The sequence below is a fragment of the Thunnus maccoyii genome, chromosome 14 (assembly GCF_910596095.1).
Source record: "Thunnus maccoyii chromosome 14, fThuMac1.1, whole genome shotgun sequence".
Lineage (NCBI taxonomy): Eukaryota > Metazoa > Chordata > Actinopteri > Scombriformes > Scombridae > Thunnus > Thunnus maccoyii.
In genome coordinates, this window is record NC_056546.1 from 26,849,393 (window position 1) to 26,875,268 (window position 25,876).

General features: G+C 39.8%; 2 protein-coding genes across 26 annotated transcripts in view; one reads left to right on the forward strand and one right to left on the reverse strand.

Annotated features, from left to right (window-relative positions):
- The window catches only part of asrgl1 (asparaginase and isoaspartyl peptidase 1), a 69,701-nt gene that overhangs the window by 15,312 nt on the left and 28,513 nt on the right, over positions 1 to 25,876 (reverse strand). For 5 of the 10 annotated variants that reach the window (XR_006099923.1, XR_006099922.1, XM_042433413.1 and 2 more), the window contains 5 exons: positions 10,049 to 10,296; positions 3,339 to 3,545; positions 2,537 to 2,679; positions 1,887 to 2,041; positions 875 to 996 (listed from right to left, as the gene is read on the reverse strand). Coding sequence is in view for 5 of the 10 variants with exons in the window: in XM_042433413.1 (XP_042289347.1) it covers positions 875 to 996; positions 1,887 to 2,041; positions 2,537 to 2,679; positions 3,339 to 3,525 (607 nt within the window). In the remaining 5 variants the exon portion in view is untranslated. Of the gene's footprint in view, positions 1 to 874; positions 997 to 1,886; positions 2,042 to 2,536; positions 2,680 to 3,338; positions 3,546 to 5,061; positions 5,228 to 9,335; positions 9,351 to 10,048; positions 10,297 to 15,442; positions 18,575 to 25,876 lie in introns of those variants that run through there. The other 5 variants (XR_006099933.1, XR_006099932.1, XM_042433415.1 and 2 more) reach the window with 4 other exon arrangements.
- LOC121911669 (regulating synaptic membrane exocytosis protein 1-like) overlaps positions 9,216 to 25,876 on the forward strand; it is a 101,313-nt gene continuing 84,652 nt past the window's right edge. For all 16 annotated transcript variants that reach the window (XM_042433384.1, XM_042433387.1, XM_042433390.1 and 13 more), the window contains exons 1-2: positions 9,216 to 9,433; positions 13,511 to 13,585. In XM_042433384.1, the coding sequence (XP_042289318.1) occupies positions 9,273 to 9,433; positions 13,511 to 13,585 (236 nt within the window). In that variant the 5' untranslated portion in view covers positions 9,216 to 9,272. The remainder of the gene's footprint in view (positions 9,434 to 13,510; positions 13,586 to 25,876) is intronic.

Consider the following 25,876-nt stretch of genomic DNA (forward strand, 5'->3'; position numbering starts at 1 on the left):
TTAATATTTATTTGAAGGCCTGTTTCTGTCCACCTGATGAATGTTAGTCCAACATTCACTCTCTTTTTAGCTCTGTTTTTAGTCCTCCTGAGATAAATATCAGCTGTTTAGCTGATAAATGCTCCACTATGTTCACTGTTGTTGGTTTAAGTTACCTGAGTTATTAAATGTTTGGTCTCAATGTTCTGTGAGTTTGTATCTTATTAAAACAATGACTAATTTCATTCTGATTTGAAGTTTTGGCTTCATTGACTTTGTTGGTACAACTTTAACAATTTGTTGCTCATTTCAGGGTCTGGAGTTAAACATGACTGTCAAAATCCAATCAGTGCTCAGTGTGAAACAACCCTGAGATGATTTAACCTCTGTCACACCAGCACGTACATACAGTAAATATCTTCTCAAATGACACTTTAGGTTCTGGCATATTTGTCATGCAGCATTGTGTTATTAGTATGAGCCAGTCAGTGCTGTTCATCTCTGACACAGTAAGTTGGTGAGTATTACACTGGTTGTCAATGTGAAGCCCTCAACTTTGACTGAACGTAATGCAATTTTTACAAAATTCAACACAAATATGCAAATACAAATACAAATATATTAACATGCACCAGGCAACATGTTAGCTCTGTTGTATGATATGTTGTTAGAAATCACAGAGCTCATAGCCAACTATTAACCAAACTGCCTTTGTTTACTAAATAACCAGATGTACTGGTCAAAGTCTAAACAGATAACTGAAGACAAGGAAACAATCTGACAAAAACCTTTACAACCTTCACACTTTAAAGCCAATGAGTCTAGCTCTCTATCAGACAGCATCTTTCATTTTTTCAAATATGTGTAACTACACACTACAGATGTGAGAACTGACCTATGCAGGGGGTGTCGCCCACCCGTCCTTCCATCTTGTTCAGAATCCCACCAGTAGAGGTTGCACAGGCTACATTTCCTTCACTGTCAACTGCCACGGCTCCAACCGTGCCCATCTTCCCCCTACACAACAAAACATGAAGGAACATCACAATGATTTATGAATTACTTCATTTTAATCTAAAGTAAACTAATCTAAATAAATAACATGTTCTCAAACCAATACTTCCACAAATATTTTCAACTTAGAAACTTCCTTCACAATTTCCCGAAAAAGAGAGCACAATTTTGGTAGTATTTTTATGATTATAAACTATTAATCAATATAAAAATCTATAGAATTGTAGAAAAACTGAACTGAAGGAAACACAGGATCCAATGAAGTCAAATGTGCATAAAGCAATTTTTAAAACAACAAACTCCAAATATTGAAGGGAGTTTTCATGGAAAGTATATACAAGATTCTTTAATACGTTACAGTGCAGACTAATTGGAGCCGTTACTTTAATGAATGAATGTACTATTATCATCAGTTTGCTTTGTGGTAATATCTCTGCAGCATCAGTATTTCCATTTTTTTATATTCATGTAATTATGCATGTGACATTTTTTTCTCTATATAATTTTCATTTCTTTCTTTCTTTTCTTGAAGCAAAAGTATAAATATGCAAAAAATGCAGAAATTATGCAATCTAAGCAATGGACATTTAACTTGTGCACTCTTGCAATAAAGTATATTAAAACAAAGAGACTTCTCATATCACTCCTGCAGGCAGCATAATCCACTTTGCTGCTGTTGACCTGTGAGCTCAGCGGGTGCTAAAAATCCTTCCTTTGAAAATAAATACTTCAGACGGAGCTCGGGAGCTATGAGGAGCCAATAGCACGGCAAGGAGGTACAGTAGTGTATTTAGTTATGTTGAGGAGAATGCGCAAGTGTTTGGGAAATAATATACAGCAAAAAAAGGCATGGAGGAATAACAAAAATATTATCATGTGATGTCATGTCTCACATTTGGCACTCCACAGGGTTGGCATCCGGTGCCAGGTTCTTTTTCCAGCGCATGCGGGAGTACTCAGTGATGAGGGACTCTTGGGGCACCTCAGGGACACCCATGACCCGGGCAAAGTGATTGGCACCCTCCGCTGTCAGAAAGGCATGACTGGTCTAAAACAGAGATCAAAGTTCACATCCATAAAACACATCTATAAATTATTACAAAACAGATTTATACTTGGAAAGCAGGAGTGTTTTGAGGCCAATGTCCAAACCAGATTACAGTCATAATCATGGTTCATACTTTCTTTCTTCAAGCTACATTACATGTTATTTTGGTTCTTTTGGCACATTTCATCAAGTTTGTACTGAAACCTGCAAATAATCTGTCATTAGCAAAGTTGAGATGTGAATCTGCATTTATCTCAATTTAGCAGCTATGTAGATCAACAGCTGTGAGTGTATTTGAATGTTCATGGTGGCATCATGCATACAGTATCTGCAGAATGTAGGCATTAAAAGAAAAGTTTAATTCTTGCACACAATAATACAGTGTGCTGTTAACACTTGAGTCTAAATGTATCAACATACATAGTTGCACATAGTATTTGCATATTATCTTTGCCTTATATACTTGTACAACACTATATATACAGGTGTACATACCTTGTCCATGACCAGTCTTGCTAGCTGAACGGGGTTTGCTATGTTGCGAACAGCAGAGACGGCACCACTAGCCAGTGTTTTCCCTTCCATCACAATGGCATCCATCTCCACCTCTCCTTTGACATTCAGCACTGATCCACACCCTGAAAATAAATTTGACTTTAACCATTTACCATTTAATGGTTAATGGTTTTGAGATTATAATTTAAACAAAAAGAAGTCTTAAGAATCCTTTTTAAAAAGACAAAAAAATTCCTGTACACTGCTATCTTGTTCCCAGTTCTTCTTTTATTCTACATGAACATGACAACGTTTAGCCACTAATGGTCTTCGATTCATCTTACACCCTCTGTGAGGTCCTAGAGAGTCTGACAGTTCCCCACTGATCCTGTAAACGTTGCTAGCATCAGAGCTCTCGAGTTTCTTTACTGTTTCTAAAAGAATCAGATCCACAGATCTTTTGCACTGTAGGCATTTTATCTTGTCATAGCAGGAAAAACACAGGTGTAGCTTACAGCATTAACGATGGCTCCATTCAGGCAGTGTAATGCAGCAATTAACACTGTAATTAGTTACAATTGTGTCAAAATGCTTGCTTGAGTTATGAGAAAGTGGTGAACAGACTGACAGACAGCAGGCCTTTTACACAGCAGACATTTTGACTTGTCATAGTAGGAAAAGCACAGTTGTTACTAGTTTTATTAACGATGGCTCTTTTCTATTCAAGTGTTCCAGTAGGTCATGAACCAGCGGGCACAATAGGATGCTACTAATTACATAGTGTGTTTTTACATCACAGTACCTGCATTGAAGGAGGGGTTGTTCTCCAGCTGGGTCACAGCCTCCACCACAGCGTCCATGCTGCTGCCCCCTCCCTGGAAGACGGCGTACCCTGCTCGGGCTGCCGCACACACCCCTGCAGTGGACATCTCTGATCGCTCCTTTGGGATATGACCCGCCCCTCCATGAATCACCAGCACAGGCAACATGTCAATCACCTGAGAAGAAACTGAGGAGAGATAAACAGGATGTGGTTTTAAACGTGCCGTATCATAACAGACAGTTCCAGCATGATGTGAGTTTCACTTCCTGTGCTTTCTGCATGACATATTTTCAAATCTTTAATTGTAAACACTGTGGTGTTTCTCAACCTTAAATGTATAAAAATCAAGCTTTAATTTCAGTGTCACACTTCTCAAACATCTCTGACTGAAGCTTAAGTGCTCATCTTTGTCGACCATGCACTTCTTTACCTATGCAGTATTTGATTATTTGTTTTTATCTTATTGATTTTTTAAAAATGTTTTTGAATGTTTTATTTTACATTATGATATTTAGTTCTCTATTTCCTTTTTCAAGTTTAATGCATTATGTAAACCACTTTGAAATGTGTTTTTCTTCTTCTATAACAACTGGGTGAACATTAATATGAAAGACATATATTAAATATATAATAAATAAAAAATATAAAAATACATAATGTGAATCCAAAAAGGTGGAACAACTATAGTTGATTAATTGATAAGTTGATCAACAGAAGACTAAGGCTGCAACTGTTTTGATAATTGATTAAACAAATGCTCCTTTTTGAGCAAAAATGCAACAAAAAAAAGAAGCATCTCTCACTTGTGAATATTTTCTTCTTTCTGAGCTTTTTATGAAAGTAAACTGAATATTTTTGAATTTTGGAATAAAGGTCACATTTGAAGACTCCACCATGGGCTCTAGAAAATAGTGCTGGGAAGTTTTCATTATTTTGTGCACTATTCTATAGACCACTGGTTCCGCTGATTCATTAATTATATTAGAAATGAAAATGATTGTTTATTGCATCTGCACGTGTTATCAAACATGGAATTTAGCCTAAATCATAAAATCATAAATCAACACTTTGCTTTAGCCTACATGTAGGCTTTAGAGATAAAAGTCATCATCACTCCAGTTTTATTTTATGACCTATGAATGAATTTATGAGACATCAAAGTAAATAATCTTTTATTGTTCTCTACAAGGATACTGCAGGTCAAGCTTCCTTGAATGACAAAGTAACAAAATGAAATCTTAAGTCTCTTTAAATATCCGCTGTTTAACAGTATGTTTCGTCAGGGAGTGAAAGAAATAAAGTTATAGCCTAACATCATATTAAAACAGGTGTGTTACATATTTGAAACTTAAACCAAAGCCACTTGATGAGCTGTGTGTGCGCTGAAGTAGAAATCAGGAAAGACTCAAGTCAAGAAGCAGCGCCGCCATGCTGCGACATGACGGAAAGCTGCAGGCAACCAAACTAACACTAAACTAACACTAAACTAACACTGAACTAACATTGCTGTCACTGAACACAACGGCGCAGGCTGTGTGTACAACCTACTGACTGCATATGAATACATACATTCATATAGCGGTACAACCCAACTCTATGAAAATGAGCAGATTGGCCTATTTGCATTCAGCGTAACGGGACGCTATTTGTTTTTCTTGGCTATCGCAGGCTTAATATAGGCGACATTAACATTACAACTAACCTTCTCATGTCCACATTATACCGCTAACACACCGAATATAATAAGAAACAACCGAGGAACCTTACCGACTGTCACGGAGGACTGGTGAAGTTGACAATAATTCGCAGCACTTCCGATATGTAGTTACCATGACGTTTTCAAAATCAAATGCAACACGTGACAACAGCAGTAGGTTCAAACAGGAGCAAATGTTTGTTGGCAGGTCTTTATGTTTTATTTATTACTTTTCATTAATTTAAGAATGAAATATAAAATAGATTTATAACACTGTTAAGAAATGTATCTGAGGGGTATTTCAGTGTTTGTGAGGAACTAATCTGTTCTGGTCAAACAGGCTGAAATTGTGCAATTCACACATTAAACTTTAATTTCTGGTAGGTTTATTAGACTTCATTTCAGCACCATTCACTGTTCAAATAGCATGTATTGGATGTAACAAGGTTATATTACAACAACTGGGATATACAGGAGCCTTGTGTTTATTTTGTTATCTATAGTAGATTTGTGAAAAATTATGTAACAGACCTACTGTGCAGTATGTCTTATGGCTATTGCTACTGTGACAATATTTATTATTTAATCTATGTAGTCTATATAACCTATATAACCTACCTATGTCTATTTGAACAAACAGAAAAACACATACAGTTTAAGGAAGGGTCAAACATTTTACTATAACTTGATTTAAAATGATTATTCATATTAATATGCTTGTGATTATTCTCATTATCATTATCATTATTATTATTATTATTATTAGTAGTAGTAGTAGTAGTATGCTTACACAGTGCTGTGTTTGAAGTTCTGTGGTCATAAAAAAAACAAAAAAACAAAACAAAACCTAGCTTCTTATTATGAAGGCAAAATTTCCTTATTTCCGTTTTTTATTTTTGGTTGCTTGATGCAACCAGTGCAGTAGACTGAAAGTTAAACATTACATAAAAAGACCAATTAGTCCAGTTAATAGTTAAGTAGGCCACATTGATCCATTTAGCATTGTCAACAAGGGCAAATATAACTAAGAACAAACAGTCTCTGTCCCATTAAAAATGTTACTTGGACTACAGAAAGCTTCCTAATAGGATAATTTGCTTGACTGTTAGCAGTGAAGAAATCAGTGGTTTGATATAGACAGGCTGGTTAATATCATGTGACTGCAGGTTACCAACAGCAAGTGTGATCAAACTACATATTCCAAACACAGATGACATAGAGAATAAATCATAAAAACATGCAAACTATGTTTGTGTACCTATAGGTTTAAGATACCAAATAGCTCAGTCATCAGCCATCAAACAGCCCCTGATTAGGCCTTGATACACGCATACAGATACAGTAGCATGGGCTACTGGCGTGGTTTGCAGGGCACGATACTCTACATGACCAATAACAGTCATGTTTCTATCATCTATTGTAGCAGATGTTTCTCTGACTTTTCCACCTTCTTCATCTTTGCTTTCTTCATAACGGAGACAGGCCTACCTGAGATGTTCTTTTATTTGACCAATATGTTTATTGAAATGTGTCTGTTGTAGTTGAATTATTTGGCTTCTTCCCTTAGCATGTGGCTCTAAATAGGAAACTCCTTTAGGCTGACTCAGAGCTAGTGAGCAAGTCAAGCAAGTATGCATTGTTGCATGCCCTGCAGTAATGTTCCGAGAATTGGTTTGTTGGTTTTGGTGTATTATGAGATGATGACGATGAAGGGTTGGGACTATAGGCTTGGGTTTTTTCTGTATGCTATTCTCCTGATATTACTGTTGTCTGCAGCAGCCCTGCTGTGCAGTGAGCTGACCATGGTGCTGAAATACAAAGATGCAGAAGCTGATTTTAAATTCCACTATGAACTGATGGTGATACTGTCTAGGTTAGGGACTCTTGAGGCTTCCAGAAAATGTAGCATGGCCTAATTTTACTACAGGGTCTTTATAACTGTATAAAAAGTTGTCCATTTTCAAACCAGTCAACAAATAGATAGCTCAGAAATCAGTTTTTACCAAATCTGGATCTGTTGTTAAGAATAGTCCACTTAAGTAAATTTGTTTCCAAATTTAGGTCACTGTGACTCAATATATGATCATGTGTTATACAATTCTGTACATATGATTTACATGTCCCCACTCTGTCATGTTCTCCTATATCTTCATAGTACTGTTTTGGAACCCCCACAGCCCATAATTACAGTGTTGTCCACTGACATACTGTAAATGTCACCCTATAGTCATACATGTGCATGGCTATGTGATAAACCTCAGGCTTCCCTCAGATTGTTTTTCAGCATGAGGAAGTAGTGTATGTGTGTGAGTGTGTGTGTGTGTGTGTGTGTGTGTGTGTGTGTGTGTGTGTGTGTGTGTGTGTGTGTGTGTGGGAGAGAGTGGTGGAAGCTGGGAACTGCTGGAAGGATGGATAAGGAGGAAGGACAGAAGGGAAGAATGGAGGGAGAGAGAGGGAGGGAGGGAGGAAGGAGAAAAAAAGGGGATGCGCGTCATTCTAACACGCAATGATTGGTGGCTGAGAGGAGGAGGAGGAGGAGGAGGAGGAGGAGGAAGAGGAGGAGAGTGCATACACTCTTACTGTGGAGGGTTCATACAATACTAGAAAATGTTTCTTTAGAGTGGTATTCTGCATGTCATAATTGTTTTTACTTACAACACTTCATATATCATACACTGTAGGCTTATATTTCATTTTCATGGTCTATTTTTGCAGCATTTTCTGTCATTTTTCTTCATCTTATTTCTTTATACTGTTGTACATTGCAAATTTACTTTCCCATTGATTGCAATAAAATCACTCTTCTTTCCACTTTTGCTCTACTGCTCCTCGACACAGTGGATCAATGGTTTGGGGGTTTAAGATGAAGATTTTGATACTGGATATTTTTGTCTTTGCTTGTTTTATTTCAAAGACCCAATTTGGTTACTTAAATTAGCCAAAGTCCAGAAAAAAGGTTTTTTAGCCCTTTGAAATCCTTGAAATCCTTTAAAGATACAAATTAAGGAATGGCTTTTATGTTATTGGCTAATTTTTAAGGGGTTTTAAACCATGCAGAAAACCCATTAAAAAGCCCTAAATATAGTGTAATCAATCCACTTAGCCTATACATTAATTAACCAATTTGGAGTGAAGTTTCACCACAACTAAAAATGAATGCTGTATCATTTTTTGAAGCAATATCCTTACACCACCATTATAGTCATTATCAATTAGTTTATCACAGATTTCTAAGTGGTTTGGTTTTAACCATTTTAAATTAAAGGATTTCTGGTCATCTTGTAGGCTATGTAGGAGCTTATATGTGTATAGGGCACATGAGTATGTATGTTCCGAGATCTGTATATGTTTTTAGGATAAATTAAGAATAAACTACTATATGTTACCAAAAGGGATTCTTGTTTCAGTGATGCCAAACATGCATGACTTATTATGGTCCTATAATCCAACAAGGCACCCTTGAGGAACCCTTTATTTTTATGTGTGCTATAGGATGGCGTGAGCGCGCATCTGAACGGTGAGTGGAGCCCCCCATTCTCAAATGAGGGCTGCGCGCTCCCGTCGCAAGACAAGTGAACGCGCTTGAGGGGCTGCGGTCCCATTGACGGTTCCGTCTCCCTGACAGCAGCATCAGCATCAGCATCAGCGGCGGCGCTGGAAAACAAGAAGTCGCCGCCTCGCCCCGCAGCCACACAGTCAGCCCACCGGACCGAGCGGAGACCCGAGCCGCCTTCAGGGACCCCCTCCTCTGCCTGGCCTGAAGGAAGGAAGCGAGATCCTCCCCCGTGTGCCATCATCCCGACCGACCGCCGGAGATATGGGCTCCCCGTGAAACGGAGGTGGTGGAGGGGAGAGGCGGGCGGTGGGAGGGGGGTGGGGGGAGAAGACAGCGGAGCAGCAAGAGGGAGAACGAGAAGCTGAAAACGGCAACCGGGAACGGAGGCGCCACCACCACCACCGTCACCGCTACTACTACCACCGCTAGCACCGACACCGCTGCTGCCGCTGCCGCCGCCGCCGCCCTGGGTGCCCCCCGCCACCGCCATGGGAACTCCGCATCAGTCGCTCCAACCGCCGCTTTGTCCGTGGGCCATGTCGTGATCCGTGGGCTCCGCCAGCGGGTTTTCTATCCGTGATCGCGACCGAGGCGAGGAGGAGGAGGAGGAAGAGGAGCAGGAGGAGGGAGAGTGGTGGTGGTGGTGGTGGTGGTGGGGAAGATGTTCGCCTCGGTGGGCCCTCGGGGCGGCCCGCGCCCACCCGTCGCCCCGGCCATCCCGGAGCCGGACCTGAGCCACCTGACGGAGGAGGAGAGGAAGATCATCATGGCTGTGCTGGCTCGGCAGCGGGAGGAGGAGGCGAAGGAGGAGGCCATGTTAAAGTAAGAGAGAGAGAAGAGAAACATAGTGTGTGTGTGAGTGTGTGTGACAGAGAGAGAGAGAGAGAGAGAGAAAAAAAAAAAAAGAGAGAGAGAGAGAGAGAGAGAGACTGGGCCTGGGCTATTTCCGTTCTGAAGAAGTCCATCCACCTCCGTTCCTCTCGTGTGCTTCAGCATCAGGACCTCTGCTCCCCGCCACTGTATCTGATTGTGCATGTGTGTGTGTGTGTGTTTGTGTGTGTGTGTACATCCTGCAGATCCCTCCACACACTCACTCACTCACAGGCCCATATAGGCTTCAGCTCTGTGCCAGAGGAAACATGCTCGGGCCAATTGAGACCAGGGTAAAGTCCTGTTTGCAGATTGCCACTGCTCCTGCAAGAAGCTCAGTGAGTGTGCTGGTGGGTCAGGTGTAACTTGCTCAGGAGGGAGGAGGAGGATGCTGTGAGGATGAAGGGGTGTGTCACCATGCCCCATCATCAGCAGCATCACATCCCACTCACATTCCTCCCGTATACACTACATAGGAACTAATTTCTCATCTGCGCTTGTCTCACTAACATCACCACTATCACACACGCTAATGCCTGAGTCAAGTGGAGAGTATCTGTACTTTACCTGAAATGTTTCATTGATAGATGCAGCAGGAGGAGGGGGTTGAAACAGCAAAGAGCTCACTGAAGCCTGGCATTGAGAGTAGTAAAAGTAAAACCCTCCCTGTTGGCTTTTTATCTGTGCAGCATCCATCTCAACAGCTGCTGTTCTCAGCTCTGGGGTGCGGTTGAGCCTTTCCCATCCTTATGCACTGTATGTAGGCCAGTGCTCTTGCAACAGACATCACACAGGCTGTTATAGAACCAGTAGGCCTATAACAGAGGGGAGAGAAGGTGCCTGTTTAATGTCATTTCGAATCAGGAGTGACTTATATTCACTGTGTGCATCCGCCTCCTCCTCCTCCTCCTATACCATCACCATACATGCATGAAGAAAACTCTCCTCCAGATTTATTTGTCCCCGCGATCGGTGCAGCAATGAACCCACATCCACCCCCATTCCTCCAGGACCACAAAATGCATCAAGTTGAAGCTATGCCTCGTCTCTCACGTTTTCTGCATGGAGCTGCACGCATAGACGAGCAGATAGAAAGATAGACCGACCCACCTAAGCTAGGCGCTCCTCAAGCTTTACGTTCCTGTTCTATTTTAAGCCCTCTGTGCGGACTGATAGCCCAGCACTGGAACGGAGGATCGATTCATTGCATCTAAAGAAGGAAATGTCCAATATATAGCTCCGGCTCTAAGTGGCTATGCATCATTTTCAGTAATGTATTAGAAGCCAGTGGAGTCAGTCATGTCATACTGTAGCGGCTGCAAATAAGGCAGGCTGTCAGCACATACATGTCTTAACCTATATTGGCCTCAGCACCGTTCTCTCTCATCACTGTTTGGATGTAGATTGCCACAGCAGAGCAGAGCAGAGCAGTGTGTGTGTGTGCGTTTGTCTTTACGATTGGGTCTGCACTGTAAAGCTGCACTGGTTGACTAATACATGCATGGTAAGTGCACTAGCAGTAGGGTAGTGTGGGTTGTAATGCAGAGAGGCAGAGAATACTCTCCTCTTATGAACATTTGAAGTTATACTCATCATTAGTCTTTATGCTTTCTATGCATATAGGATCACAGTATATATGCATACCTCCCTGTAGATGTATAGCCATAGCAATAATGATGTAATGGTAAATAAATTATGGGTAAACAATGATGTCTTGTTGGTAATTATTATCAGGTAAACTGTAATACAGTGAGAATGAATTTCAGTCACATAAAGAAAGATGTATTAACCGTTATTACCCTCCACTCTACTCCTATACCGTCTTTAAAAGCCTAAATGTCAGTTACATACATGCAGTGGTAACATATAGGAACATAATACAGTGCAGTCACCACCCTGCAGGAATATTACAAATCATTCATGATCAGTGCTGAGAATTCCCTCACTAACCAGTAACCATCGAAACTCACCTTAAAGAACTCAGCACATAAAGCACAGTCACAAATATCCTAATATAAGTGCATTGTATTGTTACAAATTAAGGTCAAACGATCAGATTTATTGATAGCTCAGCCAGTAGGATAGCCCTCCTTACTGTAGTGAAGTGATGAAATGAGAATCTCAGTGGAAGTACATTCTTGCATCGCATTGCAATCACTTCACGTCAGTATTCATTAAAAGCATAGTGGAGGGCTAAGTAATTGAATGATAAGTGTCCTCCAATTGATCCCTTATTTTCATTTATAAAGAGGTAGTAGTATATCACTGACCTCACTGAGAAGTTAGACACACATGTAAAGAACTTGTTTTAGGTCTATACAGGGAACACACAGTCACATACAACATAAGTATTCATTGTAAAAGCTGATTCAAGTGTGTGAAAAAGGTTTTGTTGGAGTGTGTGGTGTTTGTGTGTATGCTTGTGTGTGTATTTTCTGCATGATGTGGAAGATGTGGTGTGTATATAGGTATGTTGTGATGCAATTTACGTATTCTACTCACTATATTAACATTTTTAGCTGTGCCAATCTACTTTTTCTATAGTGATATGGATATTACAATATCAATAATGTTTTCAGATATCTGGAAAAAATGTAATATATCAGTATGTGAGAAAGTCACTTGTATTGTAGTTTCAAGAGTGCTGTGAAAGATTTCAGAAAGGCTTAACAACTTGATTTTAAGCTTTTTTTAATATTCAAGACAGACATCTTTCAGTTAGAGATATAAAAATAATACATTACATCAAGACACAAAATCAGCAGCAGCCAAAAGACAAATGCTGGTAAACTATGTAAGTAGCTGGTAGATTTGCTTCACTCACCAGCCAAAAAAAGGACTCTATTGAGTGGCTGGTAGAATTTGAACATTCACTAGCTATTTGGCCGGTTGACAGAAAAGTTAATTTTGTACCCTGCATCACATCTAACCATTGGGTGAACCCTGCTGTAGTGTTTTACAAATTTGAATTAATCTTTGGAGAAAAAAAAAAGTTTTGGAAAAACACTGGCTTCCACTATTTTTTTGTACAATATGGAGATCTATAAGCAGACTTTTGAAACTTCTTTGTTTCTGCTTGAGCTGCATTACCATGTAATAATAATGTAACACTGACAAAACAATAATGCAGACTTGATGTCTATTGTGATGGATAGAAACCAATGGATGTCTGAAATGTTGGGAAGCACATCCAGAAATCTAAAAGAGTATAGTCTTGTCTGGCATGGTTCTTTAAACCTCTTTTATTCAGACACCAAAATCCAGCAATAGCCCAAGCCTACATGATATTTAAAGGTGGTATCAGTCTTGAAAAGGTAGCATTGGTCCCTTTGCAATGCACACAGTATCCATTACCTCTGTAACTTGAGGATGTCAAACCTACCTCAATCACCACTTTCCTCACTCAGTCAGTACAACAGAAGATGGTTAGTATCAATGAGGAGCAAAGAAATTTCACCATTCCTAATGTGTCTCATAATGAGAGGGATACTGAAAGTACTGATGATGAAAAGACATTTCTTCTGTCTCAGACAGCGTGGGCGTTGATGGGGATTTCTCTCTAGAGTTCCCTCTGTGATCAGACTGATCAGAGCCCACTGTTCATGTTTATGGATGAGGCGTTTTTTAAATCACACTGAAAATGTGTCAGTGGGCATATTGAAAACATGTCATTGTTGCCTAAGGCCTGTCATTGGTGCCTGAAGGTATGTTGAACACTGCAAAGAAAGTCTGAATGAGTGTTCTCTACAGTTTAGTTTATATTTGATGCGTTTGCTTTTGTAGTTTGGTTCAATTGGTGGAGTGAGTGCAATGTCATTTGAACTCAGGTGACACGAAAAAGCTGTACTTTTAAAAACAGACCTTTGTTACAATTCGTTAGGAGTTAGAACATAATCAGAACAACTAGGGAAAAAAATATCAAAACACAAGGTTTTATGAGGATAAGAAGACAAATACTGATACTTAAAAGCTCATAGCAAAGCCTAGCATAACAAACTAACAGTATTTTTCTTACTTTGTGTGTTTCAGAGAAGAGAAGCCTATCCAAGCAAGAACGGTGAACCTGGTTGGGCAGAAAAAACCTCCCCAGCAAAATGATGTCCGGTGAGTGGCAACTGTAGCTATTCAACCACCAACTAATTATCACCCAGTTGATAAAATTTGGAATTTGAAACTGACCTATATTAGTTAAAAATGGGTCCTATATTTGCCTTTGCGTCACTTCAGTGTCATGTCACCCCAGTGGCCCAAAACAACCTCTAGTCAAGAGCTGGCAGTCTGTTCTTTTGACTCATTCATGTTTTGTTGTGAAACCTATTTTACACCTTGGATGAGTCAACAGAACAAAAGATAAACTCCCGTTCTGGTGATCAACTTTAGGAGACGTGTGACTCAAGTCATTATTGTGCAATTTGTATTATACTGTAAGTGGAATGACATTGCACTGGCACCTCATTTAGATTTTTAGATTTATATTTAGGAGCTATGCCTGTGAAGACACACAGCCCTGTTGCTTTGGGCTTGGCTGTCATCTATCAGTGTAGTACAGTAGCGTCCGCTGTGAAGATGGACATGATCAGTCTGATAAGTCCAGTCCAGATCCCGTTGAGTCATTACAGACTAGTCGATGTTGTCGTCCTCCTCCGTAGAATTGCTGGCTTAGGCTGGATTCATGTGAGTCTCGCAGTTTGCTCAGCTCTTCTGCCAAGCTGCTCGTCTGGAGGAATGACTACCATGTGTATGTGTACATGACATGTTTCAGTTCTTGCAGTACTTCCTCTCACTTGTATGTGGAATTTCATGTGAGCTTTGGAAAACGGGTGACCATCATCTCACTACAAGACTGCTGTGATGGATGATTAGAAATGCAGATATGGACTAAGATATCAAATACGTAACCGATTTTATTTGCATAGTAGAGCCAGCGTAATATAAGCCATTTTCAATCAGATGTGTCTGGAATATGCTTATATCCATCATTTGATAGTTGTTTTTGGTCTGAGGGGCATATGTTGATTCATGTAATTCAGCTGACTTTTCATCAATTTATTGAAAGGTGGACATTATGCAAATGTGATGGGAGTCAAACTATGGCCACACCAAAAAATCTAACAGTGAAGTTCATCTGCACGTCCTTGTGAAATCAGTGGTGCTATAAACTTGGTAATGTAGAGATTATTAGCAGGGCTGTAGCTGGCGAATTAACTGCATGCTAGCCAGTTGGGAACACGCCGCTAGTTGGTCACAATAGCTCTCCAAACTGGCTGGCTGCTAGCTAGCTGGCTGCTAATGAGACAATAAGTTCACAGTGTATTCAAGACACGTATTTATGTTATACTCTAGCAGAGAACAATTCTATAAAAGTGAAAGGTGCAACAAAGGTAATAAGCTATGATAGCTCACACAGTTTCCTCTAAGGTCAGCAGTAGGTAACAGGCTTGAATTGGTGTGTCAAAGTTCCCTAAAGCTCAGCTTGACATGAAAGACTCACGTGTTGGAAATAGTGTGTCCACTGCGCCCAGTGATTCCATTAAGTGAAAAATTTTTGCTGCTTTAAAGATGGATGTGACTGGGCCTTTGTTCTTTACAGTTTTTCTCATTTGTTATATGCTACAAGAGGCGAAGCAGCTACAGATATGGTCATAAGATGATTCAGTTGGAGAGCCACTCAAGCTAGCTCAACATTTTTATGATACACACAAAAATATGTTTCCAGTAAAGTTGCCATAAAAGCTTTGTTTTTCCGGCCTTGCATGAGAGTACAATCGTAGGTTGTGTAGGCCAACAGTGTAGCAAAGTAAAAGGGTTCATATCAGTCACTTAGGATTCTGAAAGTAAGAATTTGTTTTCGCAGTATTTCGCAGGAGATAAGGTGTTTGAGGATTTTCAGCACTTCAACACTAGGCACCAGTATAATGTTCGGAAAACAGAACTGATACAAAGTTAGAGTGTACACAGAAACTTTAATATCGAAGTCAACTATGAATCCCAAGCAGCATTGCATTACAGAGGTTAACATTATGTTGCGCCATTACTGGCTGGCTAAAGTTAGAGGTTGTGCGTTCAAGCACAGTTGTTTGAATCAGTTTGAATTGTGGATCAGTTTTAACCAATTCAGCAGCTGTGGTGTAGTGGTTACTGATTGTGACGATGAAGTGTTCTAAATATACTATAACTCCAAATCTTGTCTCACTGATATCTTCTTAATAGCAATAACTGCTAAGGATCTGTGTGATTTCTCAGAAATGAAGTTGAAATATTGATTACACAATGACCACTGGTGGCCAGTGAACATTAAATTATCCAGGTGATTTACATGTTTCAGTGTTGAATGATATTATGATTATCATTAGAAGTCAACTTTCACTTGGAAATTTACAGTTGGTAAAATACATCCAGCTTCAGCAGTGGTGATGTCTCTACTTCTGTATTTCTCTAAACCTGTAAATCATGAATCATGAAGCATTTCAATCGTGATGCTAACTTGCCAACTGCCATCATACTGAGGCTGCCGGTGGTTAGCGGTTGACTTCTGCTGAAATAACGCCTCCCATCTCGTCTCCAATTAGTGGGGATTGTATGTTTGATGGGTTGGTCAGGAGCGGTTCTTTATAATGGTTCAACTCAGTGATCATGTTTCCATCACTGCTATGTCTGTGTGTGTGGGTATGTGTGTAAAGTCTGGTTATTTGATCATTGGTTGTTAATACAGACTTGAATTGCCAACTCTACTTGAAACAGACTCTGTCGTTTTCGCTCTTTGATGTTATATGAGCATCTCCGTCCCCGCTGGCTTATTTGCACGTTGAAATGCGAGTTTCCACGCATTTCTGTTCACAGTGACTTCTACAGCCAGTAATGTCTTTTTTCTGCCACACAATGATCAAAGGATAAAGCTTGTTTATGTTCTATCTGCGTGCACATGTATGTGTGTGTTGGAGTGTGTGTGTTGTTGGATCAGAGAGTGAGGTGGGATTACAGAGTAAGTCAGCTGGAGCACATCTGCTTCTCTGAGGAATCCCACAATATGGCCCCTATTTATAACATTATACAATCTGTGCCTATCCGGTCAGTATTCCCCACATTATTCCTCTAAACACCAGACATTACAGTTGGTATTGAGGACAGTATTCCTTCTGTAAAGACCACTGAACTGGGACAGAGATAATACCATATTCATAAAGTAATTCTAAGGCAAACCACACCAACCCAGCAGGATGTTGAGCTCCGTAAGCAGGTGTTTAGACCAAAAACAGTACTGTGTTAAAAAATGCAAGATACTTTGTTGGTATGGGCATGTCCAACCGTTAGCCAGCTTTAACTTCATTGCCAAATGACCTTAGTTTTTTTTTAAATTTTTGCTATGTCTGTGTCTGTACCCCTGCTTTGCTAATGCAGTGACCTCTTTGAAATGAATGAACGTTAGCACAGTGGTTATGTATGTTACATTATGCTTGATCTCTCTCTGTCTGTGACACATAAACATACACAGAGTATAATTAATGGGCTTCTTATTTTACCGTTGTCACTTATTTTAGCTATTGGTTGTCTAATCTGTACAGCCTTTTGTTAGCATTGCAACAGAAACAACTTACAGTACATCTTCGTCAAATTTACCACTATGACGAAGTCTAATGTATAATACAAAATTCACATACAGTTTTAAATCCATGGTGGTAGCTTAGCTACTTAGCATAACCTAAAAAAAATACTCCTCTAGCAACAAAGTTTCTGTGTTAGCTTTTTTTTATCTTGATCATTTGTCCTCAATGCTGAAACTAGTGGTATAGCTAACAGCAAAAGAAATTCAATGAAGTTGTGTTTAAAGCTTGGATTTCAGCACTTTTAAAGTAAAGAACAAAGAAAACGTGGTGTTTGGGAAGTTGTTTTAACTTTATTTGGTGAAAAATCATCTACTCACCAGGTAGGGTTAGCATTTGTTAGCCGGACTAGCTGGTGCAACCTGATAAACCCAATCAACATTTCTTAATAGCAGTACTGTTTATAGAGCATCTCATCAAGGAGAATATTGGTCATTCCTGTACTTATTTCATTAAACATAGCTTGGGGAATCCCTGCATGGCAGACTGCTCATTGTGTATTTCTCGTGGTATAATATTTATTCACAGAATTATTATAACGTCTGTAGGAAATAAAGTGGGCAGGGAAACCTGGCTGATGGTTATCTACTGCCAAACATTTGTCAGGTTGATCGGCTCAGTAGGGATAGAAGGAATTTCTGGTGAGCTGCTGGCAATCTGAAAGCACTGCAAGAGAAAATGCCTTGTTTTAAACCTGACCACTATGTACTTTTGAGTTTCATCTCAAGGGGTTTTTAAACTTTTAATAAGCCAAGAGTTGCAGAAGTTTCTTAGTCCGCAGAGGAACGTATAATCCTTCCACTGTAATCACCATAACTGAAGATTTAAGGCTTTCACATGATAATATCACCACAGTATGTCACAGTGTGTCGTATTAATGACCTTGTGTTACTGAATCAGCATTTTATTCTTTAATTTGAGTAAAGTCCATGCAGTATCAAATGGTTATTAGTCATTCAGCATTTGGTATGTTCTCTTGAAGATGTGCCACTAAAAGTTCTTGTGTTAATTTTTTGCAAAATAGTGTTGTATGGTGTCGATGAAATTGGTGTGAACTAATTTAATCCAAAACAACAGACTGGTCCAGTCTGGTCAAATTTATGCAAAGTGCCGTTACTTTCACATACATAGAATATTTAAGCCTCTCTCCAGTCCTGCATCTTCCCCCAACCACCCATGTCTGCACAGTCAACCCCATGCTTCTGTAAAGGTGCCATGGATGCACTATACTATAGTGCATCCTCACACTGTAGTGACTATAGTGTAAGGATGTTTACACTTAACATCACTAAATGTGATTGGCCAGGTGTCCCCTGATAGCAGGGTACCATGGCGATGGCCCAGCAGCCCCGTAGTAACCTCGGTGAGCCCTGGGATTGGCGAGGAGTCATTTCCTCACTTCCTTCAGGGATTGGCTGTTATCCTGGTCTTCCCATGAGTCTCTGCTCCAGTGGGGACCGGAGAGGGATTTGACACTCTCTCAGTTACATTTCTGTATGTTTGAGTTTCAACATAAAGAAATAAGACACAGGTTAAGCCTTACACATTTTTAGTTGGTTATGACTGGATATTTTGAATAGTCACAAGTAAAGAATGGGAGTTTTATGACGTGATGGTATGAGCCAGATATTATCATAATTACACAGTTACACTGTCTGACTGATAAGTGGACTTGCTTTGTGGTCCATCACCTTGTCAATTCTACCCATTTATGTTTTTCAAATGAATGTTACACCATGTATAGTCAAACACTCTTTGAAGGATAATTCCATATTAATTACAACTTCGGTCTTATTTTTGTAAAATTGGTCATTTTGTCTATTGGTAGTAATTACATTATATTCATTAAGTTATTTTTTTAAATTAACTTGGTGAATAGAAGTCTGACGTGGCAAGAAACATGAGCAATAAGTTTGACCATACAGGTTTTAAACAAAGCTCCAGATTAGTCAAATTTATTTGGAAGAGAAAACAAAGGCGACTGCTAAAATTATTACCTCAATTGTCCCTAGTCATAATGTCCATGGTTTAAGGTATGCTTGAAAAGAAATTAAGTTGTATGATGTGTAGTCCAATCACAATGATTTGGATACTGGAAATGCAGTTTCAGATGCTGTTAGATGACACAACAAGCACTTTAATGAGGCCTTTACAGACTGACTTCTTGGTTCAACTTTGAGCTGCAGCACATGCTGTAGAAGTGCATGCACATAGTGTGAGTTATTATTACCAACATCTCAGGTGTGCTCGCTTTCAGTTTCACCTTCAAATAAAATTGTTTAGACAATCTGCCTAAAATGCTTATTTACAACCTGTCTGAATTGACTCGTGTTTTTTGCCTCGTCAGATTTTATTGTAGCAATGTCTTCACGTTCCCACCATTCATCAAGTACTTTGGTCAGCACAGTGTTATATCCATATTCATACCCGATAGAAAATGAAGGCCAAGACAACAAAAATAAGATCCAAGTTGTAATAAACCTGAATTACCCTTTAAAACTTTGTCAGGCAACAAGACTGATCAAGGACACATGATGTCATGGATATGATGCACCCTGGAAATCCAGTCTACAGTATTCCTTAAAAGCACTTTGCAAGCACAGAGTTACTAGTCATTGTATCTAACCTCTTTTCCTCTTCTAAAAAAAAGTGGCCATGGTCACCTGTCCAGTTCTGCATTTCACCATGTCGGTTTGGGAGAAAAAGTAATCCAGTGACTGTCAAATACCACAAGCCCCTACTCTTTCAGATTTGCTGAGGGTTTTTTTTTTTGTTGTTGTTGTTGTCAGGACTGGAAAAGATGCCATCCATATACTAAACAAAGGTGACCTTGTTTTGTAGCCTAGTGAGCACCTTTTGGACAGCTGTAGTATTTGACAAACCTGATTTAAAATTTTTCTTGATATGTCTTAATTCTAAATCACGTAAAGGAATTGGAGTACATTCTGACACTCAGCTGAAGGGGATGTTTCCACTCATAAAAGCTGTGCACAAGACGAAACAAGCGCTCCCCTTCAACTACGCTTGTAGGAAATTTGCATCTGAGCAGTTTCAAATGTAACATATTTTGATAGCTTTTACAGTAAACATCAGGTTTTATATTTTATTAAGTGTCACACTTAATACAAAGAGAATGAAAAGAGGGAATGGTAATATATCAAAGCGGATGGTTATGTCATTATTTTAAGAACAAGGGATATCACCCCGTCGCGTCCCCCCTCAGACTGAAGCCTGTACATGTGTGGAAACATGGCAAAGTGTGATTATGCACTACGTGTGTGAATTGTTTGTGTCATGTGTATTTTAGTAGCTGTGTGTGTATACATGCTGTGTGTCTGTGTGTATACATGCTGCGTATGTATGTGTGTGTGTGTGCGGCCTGGCTGTGTATGGCGTTGCCAGGCCATATGGAGCGCTGTCTGGGGAGCACACTACCCACTTAGCTCTGCTGTTGGCTCTGGTGCTCTCTCCATCTGTCCCTCCTCTCTCTCTTTCATCCCTCCTTCCATCCCACCCTCTCTCTCTCTCTCTCTCTCTCTCTCTCTCTCTCTCTCTCTCTCTTATGTTTATCTTTTGTTCTCTCATTTTTGTTCTTCTCTTTTTTTCTTGTCTCTCCCTCTCACTTCATCAGTCTTTTCTCTCTTTATCTCATTTTAAATGTAATCTAAAAATAGTCTTCCTGAGGTATTTGTCTAATTCCAAATGTATGTGTTGGTATGTTAGTTTGTGCACTCTTGAACATCCATGCAGCAACAAATGGTGATGGGGTACATGACTTGAGCAATACCATAAAGCTGGTGAACGCCCTCCCATGGGCCCCATACTCTTGCTGGTCCATTTATACAAAGGCCAGGTGGGGATACTGGAGCCAATAATCGATGAAATGACCGGTGGGGGGACTGTTGTTGGCGGCTTATTGACTTCTGGTGGTAACACAGTACATGTGTCGAGCCACCCCTCTGCTACACCCCCACTTCCCCACATGCCGGCTGACATGCTGGGTGTCCACAGGTCCTGGAAAATTCCTGGAACGTCTTAAATTGCATTATCAAAGCTGAAGGCCTCACCACTCAGTGTTTATGAGGATTTATAGGGCATCATGCATGCAGTAGCACATGTTGTGCTCATTAACATATACCTGAAGTGCGTTGGGATCAATTATAAGGGGATTATAAGCACTGAGCTTGTGGTTAACTATGAACTGCTGATGGTGAGCCTCATAGGGTAAATATATAGAAAACTAGATGAATAGAGCTGTGTCCCTGCTTTGATGTACAACAAGGCAGCAGAGTTCAGAAGTAGGCTATGTGTGTTGTTCATTGTTGAGGGAGCCATATTATGTATTTTTGTGATTTTCTGTTATTTATATATTGTTATGTCAGATATCTTTGTTAAACATGGTCAAAGTTCCAAAAATTGAGGTTAAAGTATATAGAAATGCTCCTTGCAAGTCAAAAGCCAGAACTTCAACCTGCTCTGATGACAGTTTGCGACATTTTTTCTACCTTGTGACGAGCTGATCATTGCGTATGCCCATAAACGGCTGTTGGTTCTGTAGCCTCGTCTGCAAAGGTTGGTGCCAAGGTTTTTCCATGTGTTTGCGTTGTCCACTGGCATATTTCGGCTAGAACATGTACGGATGTATTTGAGAAGTTGACATTTCAAGTAAAAAACAAGAAAAGGTAATGAAACTACTATAGTTTGTTTCATAGTTTGATGATATAGCCTTCCAAGTGGAGGTCGACTGTGATGCAGCTTCCGGAAGCTGGCCAATCAGAACAGAGTGGGCTCCTTGGGAGGGGGGGCCTTATAGAGACAGGAGCTAAAACTGCAGGCTGAACTGAGGGGCTGCATAAAGGGCCAGTATAAGATAAATAAGGAGTTTTAACTGTAAATCATGCAAAGATATTCCAGTAGAGCCCCAGATATAAATATAGATCTGTAAATGTGCAGAATATGGCCCCTTTATTATAATGCATTAGGCCATACATCAGATTTGGTATTATATTGAGACTGGTAATATTTGTCCTTTGAGTGAAGCTGGTTCATAAGCAGGATTAGATGATTCTAACAGAGGAGTTAAACTATTTACCTGCCACAAGTTGTCTCTTCAATATTCATCAGCCATCAACGTTTTAGCTCATGCCCTGTGGTTCTGGCAACCTTACACTCAACAAAAACAGTTTGATGTGAGAATGCTTCCATAGCAGAACCCTTTTCTCAATTGCTCCGCGCTTTATGGTGCTTCAAGTTACTACTGGAGAGACAGAGACAGAGCGCTGATGCTATTAGTTATAAGAATCACAATAAAGAATCTTCAAATTGGATTTAGAGAGACTGGCTCTTTGATAGGGAGATGGGCACCATTTGTAAAGAATGTGGGAATCATAAGAGCGAGTTAGAAAGAGAGAAGGAGTGAGAAACGGAGAGAAAGAGCGAGGATAAGGAGCGAGTGGGTGGAAAGGCAGTCAAGGAAGTATATCGAGAGAAAGTGGAGGAAGGGGGAGGTGAGAATAGTAGAGGAGGAAATGAACGATGAAGAGTTAGTTTGGTAAGCTAAGAAGCATCACATACACTCATACTGTTGTGTATTAAATCACAGCTGTCAGTTTTGGCATGAATCATCTTTCCCTCTTTGTTGGGATTTCCCCAAAACCTAAGTCTGTGGCATCATTCTTTGTTAATTTATTATATAACCAAAACTTTCAAACCCAATTCTTTAAAAAGTCTATATTTATGCGGACAAATTAGAGAAATCACAGATGGAAGATCATTTTTACTCGTCTCTCTCTTCTCCAATGAGTCGTACGTACGTTCAAACACCGTGAGAGAATAAGAGAGAGTGTGATATAAGAAAAAGAAGGCAGGATGGAAGGAGGGATGGAGGGAGTGGGGGAGGTGAGAGTACACCCGAGCAGCTCAGCATGGTGGGTTCTCTGACGGAAGTGAGGGAGGGGAAGGGATGGAGGAGGAACAACAGAGCTTGGCACAGATAGAGAAAACTAGAGAGCGAGAGATTCTCCATGTCCCTGCTGCCATATGGTGAGCAGCCAGGCCACAGCACATCACATACATGCACTAATGCAGAGGTAAGCACAAGGGAAGGCTGTATATGTACATTATATGCAGACACTATTTCTTTTTCTGTATTGTTAATAAAGTAGGGTTCGTCAATCAAAGTGGCAAAAAAATTTTGTCACATGACTGTGTTAAAAATAATTTCTCAGACAAACATCTCTATTAGGTACTGATCATTTGGTGGTCAATTACAATAAAATGCAAAAAGTCATTTTTAGGGCTGCAGTTGCAATGATTATTTTCATTATCGATCAGTCTGATGATTATTTTCTCAATTAATTGATTAGTTGTTTGGTCCATTAAATGTTAGAAAATGGTGAAAAATGTTTAACAAAGCCCAAGATGACATCCTATCTATTAGAAATATCTACTTTGATCCCGAGCAACAGTCCATAACACAAAGATATTTAGTTTACTATCACAGAAGACTGAAAAAACAGGAAATATTCACATTTGAGAAGCCGGAGCTATGAATCAATTATTGAAATAGTTGGTGATTAATTTAATAGTTGACAACTAATTGATTAATTGACTAATCATTGTAGCTCTACTCATTTTGACTTTATCCAGAAAGACCAAGAGTCCTAATTGAGTTTTGCTTATCGCTCTTATTTTATGAAAATACAGCTTACTGTATCACGATGTTCATAACTTAACAATAAATACAAAATGCCTTGTAGTTTTTGTCTATATTTAGTGTCATTTTGGCAGAATTAAAGCATTTTTCTCACCAAGAGCACCTTAAAACGCTGTCTTTTTATGTGAGTTTCATGTCGGTTTGATGCAGCCTAACACGCTGTATGTGAACACTTTCATAATCTCCAGATTTCTATCTGCCTGTAAAGGTGATAAAGTGTTTTCTGCAAATAATAAGGTGTTAAAGTGAGTGTAGGTGGATCTCCTTTGCATGCAAACAAATTCCTTTTCTGTACGCACGCACACACACACACACACAGATATACACACACTCGCTGCAAACCGGAAACCCATTTCTAATTCTGGCATGCATTTTACCTTCCATTCAATTTCACAAATAGCATGAGAGGGAGGAAACTTTTTAATACTCGTCTATAATAGGACACAGAATGAGCTCCAATCAATCTTGCAGATGACTCCTCTACAGTAAGAGTGTGTGTATGTGTCTGTGTGTGTGTGTGTGGGGACTAGATTAAAGACAGGAGCGAGAGTAGGTTGGGGCGGAGGAAAAGCGAACGCTGAGGAGACAGGTTTGAGTGGGACAGAATGAAACTTTTGAAGGTCTTCAATTAAACATCTCACAACAGAACTGAGTAACAAGGGACTACATTTACTTAAAAACTAAGTGTTGGAGAGAAAATGAGAATGAGAGACAGAGTTGGAGTTCTTAATTTCTAAATGGCTGTGAGGTGATTTTCTCTGACACTGACTCATTGTTATTTGATTCATGTCTGCCCGCTTCTTGAATATCGATCCAGGAACTGGAGGAGTGACTCATACTCGGCCATAGAGGCCTGAGTCATTACAGGGAAAGCGTCGGAGCTGGCTCAGAATCCCTACCTGATGCCACCCTGCTTTATAAAAGCCCAGGAGTGGAGAAGGCCGTGCCAACATTTGGCTTAGCGGCAAGTAATGACGCTCAAGGACTGAAGGACTCAGCTATTTTATCTGCCCTATTTTTGGACACATCTACTGTATGTCAAGCAGGGGGTCTTTGACTTTTTAGAGTTGCTTAACTGTAACTTTAAACTTTGAAGGAGGATCCAGACTCTGGGTCCAAAACCATTTTGGGAAGCAATTTAGGAAATTGAAGGGAAACTTTGCCTGCAGAGTCCATTAGCAAGAGGTGAGAATGAGTGGACTCACAGTGATGATATTTGGTTCATACTTGAGAATATCTTAAACTGAATGTTTACTGAGCACTGATGAGATGTAAGTGTGCGTGTGGTTGTTATTTTATATTTTTCATACTGTCAACAAATCCCATGAAAAGACCAAAACCAACAACTTGTTGGTCCATCTGCCAACACTTTGTGACTTCCTTCAAAATAGAAGATATAAATATTAAAACACAGCTCACAAATATACAGTTTCATTTTTAAAAGTTAATAAATGATTTCCCTTAAACAGCTGGCCACTGTAGTTTAAGCAAACATTGCTAAAACAGGAGTAAATAGTGCACTTGTTGGGGGCTATTTTCAGCTGTGGATTATTACACATTTGGTGTGCTAGTGAGTATTTATGACAGCAGGATGGTGTTTGTGGGAGTGAGTCAAAGTAAACTACAGTGCCCATGCTTGATGTGTTTTTTTGGGACTACAATAGAGCTCTATGACACAGAGGAATAAGATATATAAAGATTTAGATACAGACAATGCCTGTTAGTAGGATTAATTCATTGTTGGTTTTGCTCTTTTCATGGCATTTGTTGGCAATAAGGAGAATACAGAGTTTTGTCGGGCTTATCTTTTATAGGAACTATATGTGTGTGTGTGTGTGCCTGCACAGTGTGCGGATGAGGAGGTCAGGCAAGGCACGCAGGTTGATTAAATGGTCCCTAGATGCAGTTCCTACAACACCACACACACACAAACACACAAGAGACTGAGCCCATCAGGTGAGCAGGTAAAAAGGTCAGTGACCTACATAAACACTTTTCCCAAAACCTCCATAAATCTGTAATCATCTGTGAAATAGAAAGAAGAATTTATGTGCTAAAAGCACATCAGCCCTGCTATTG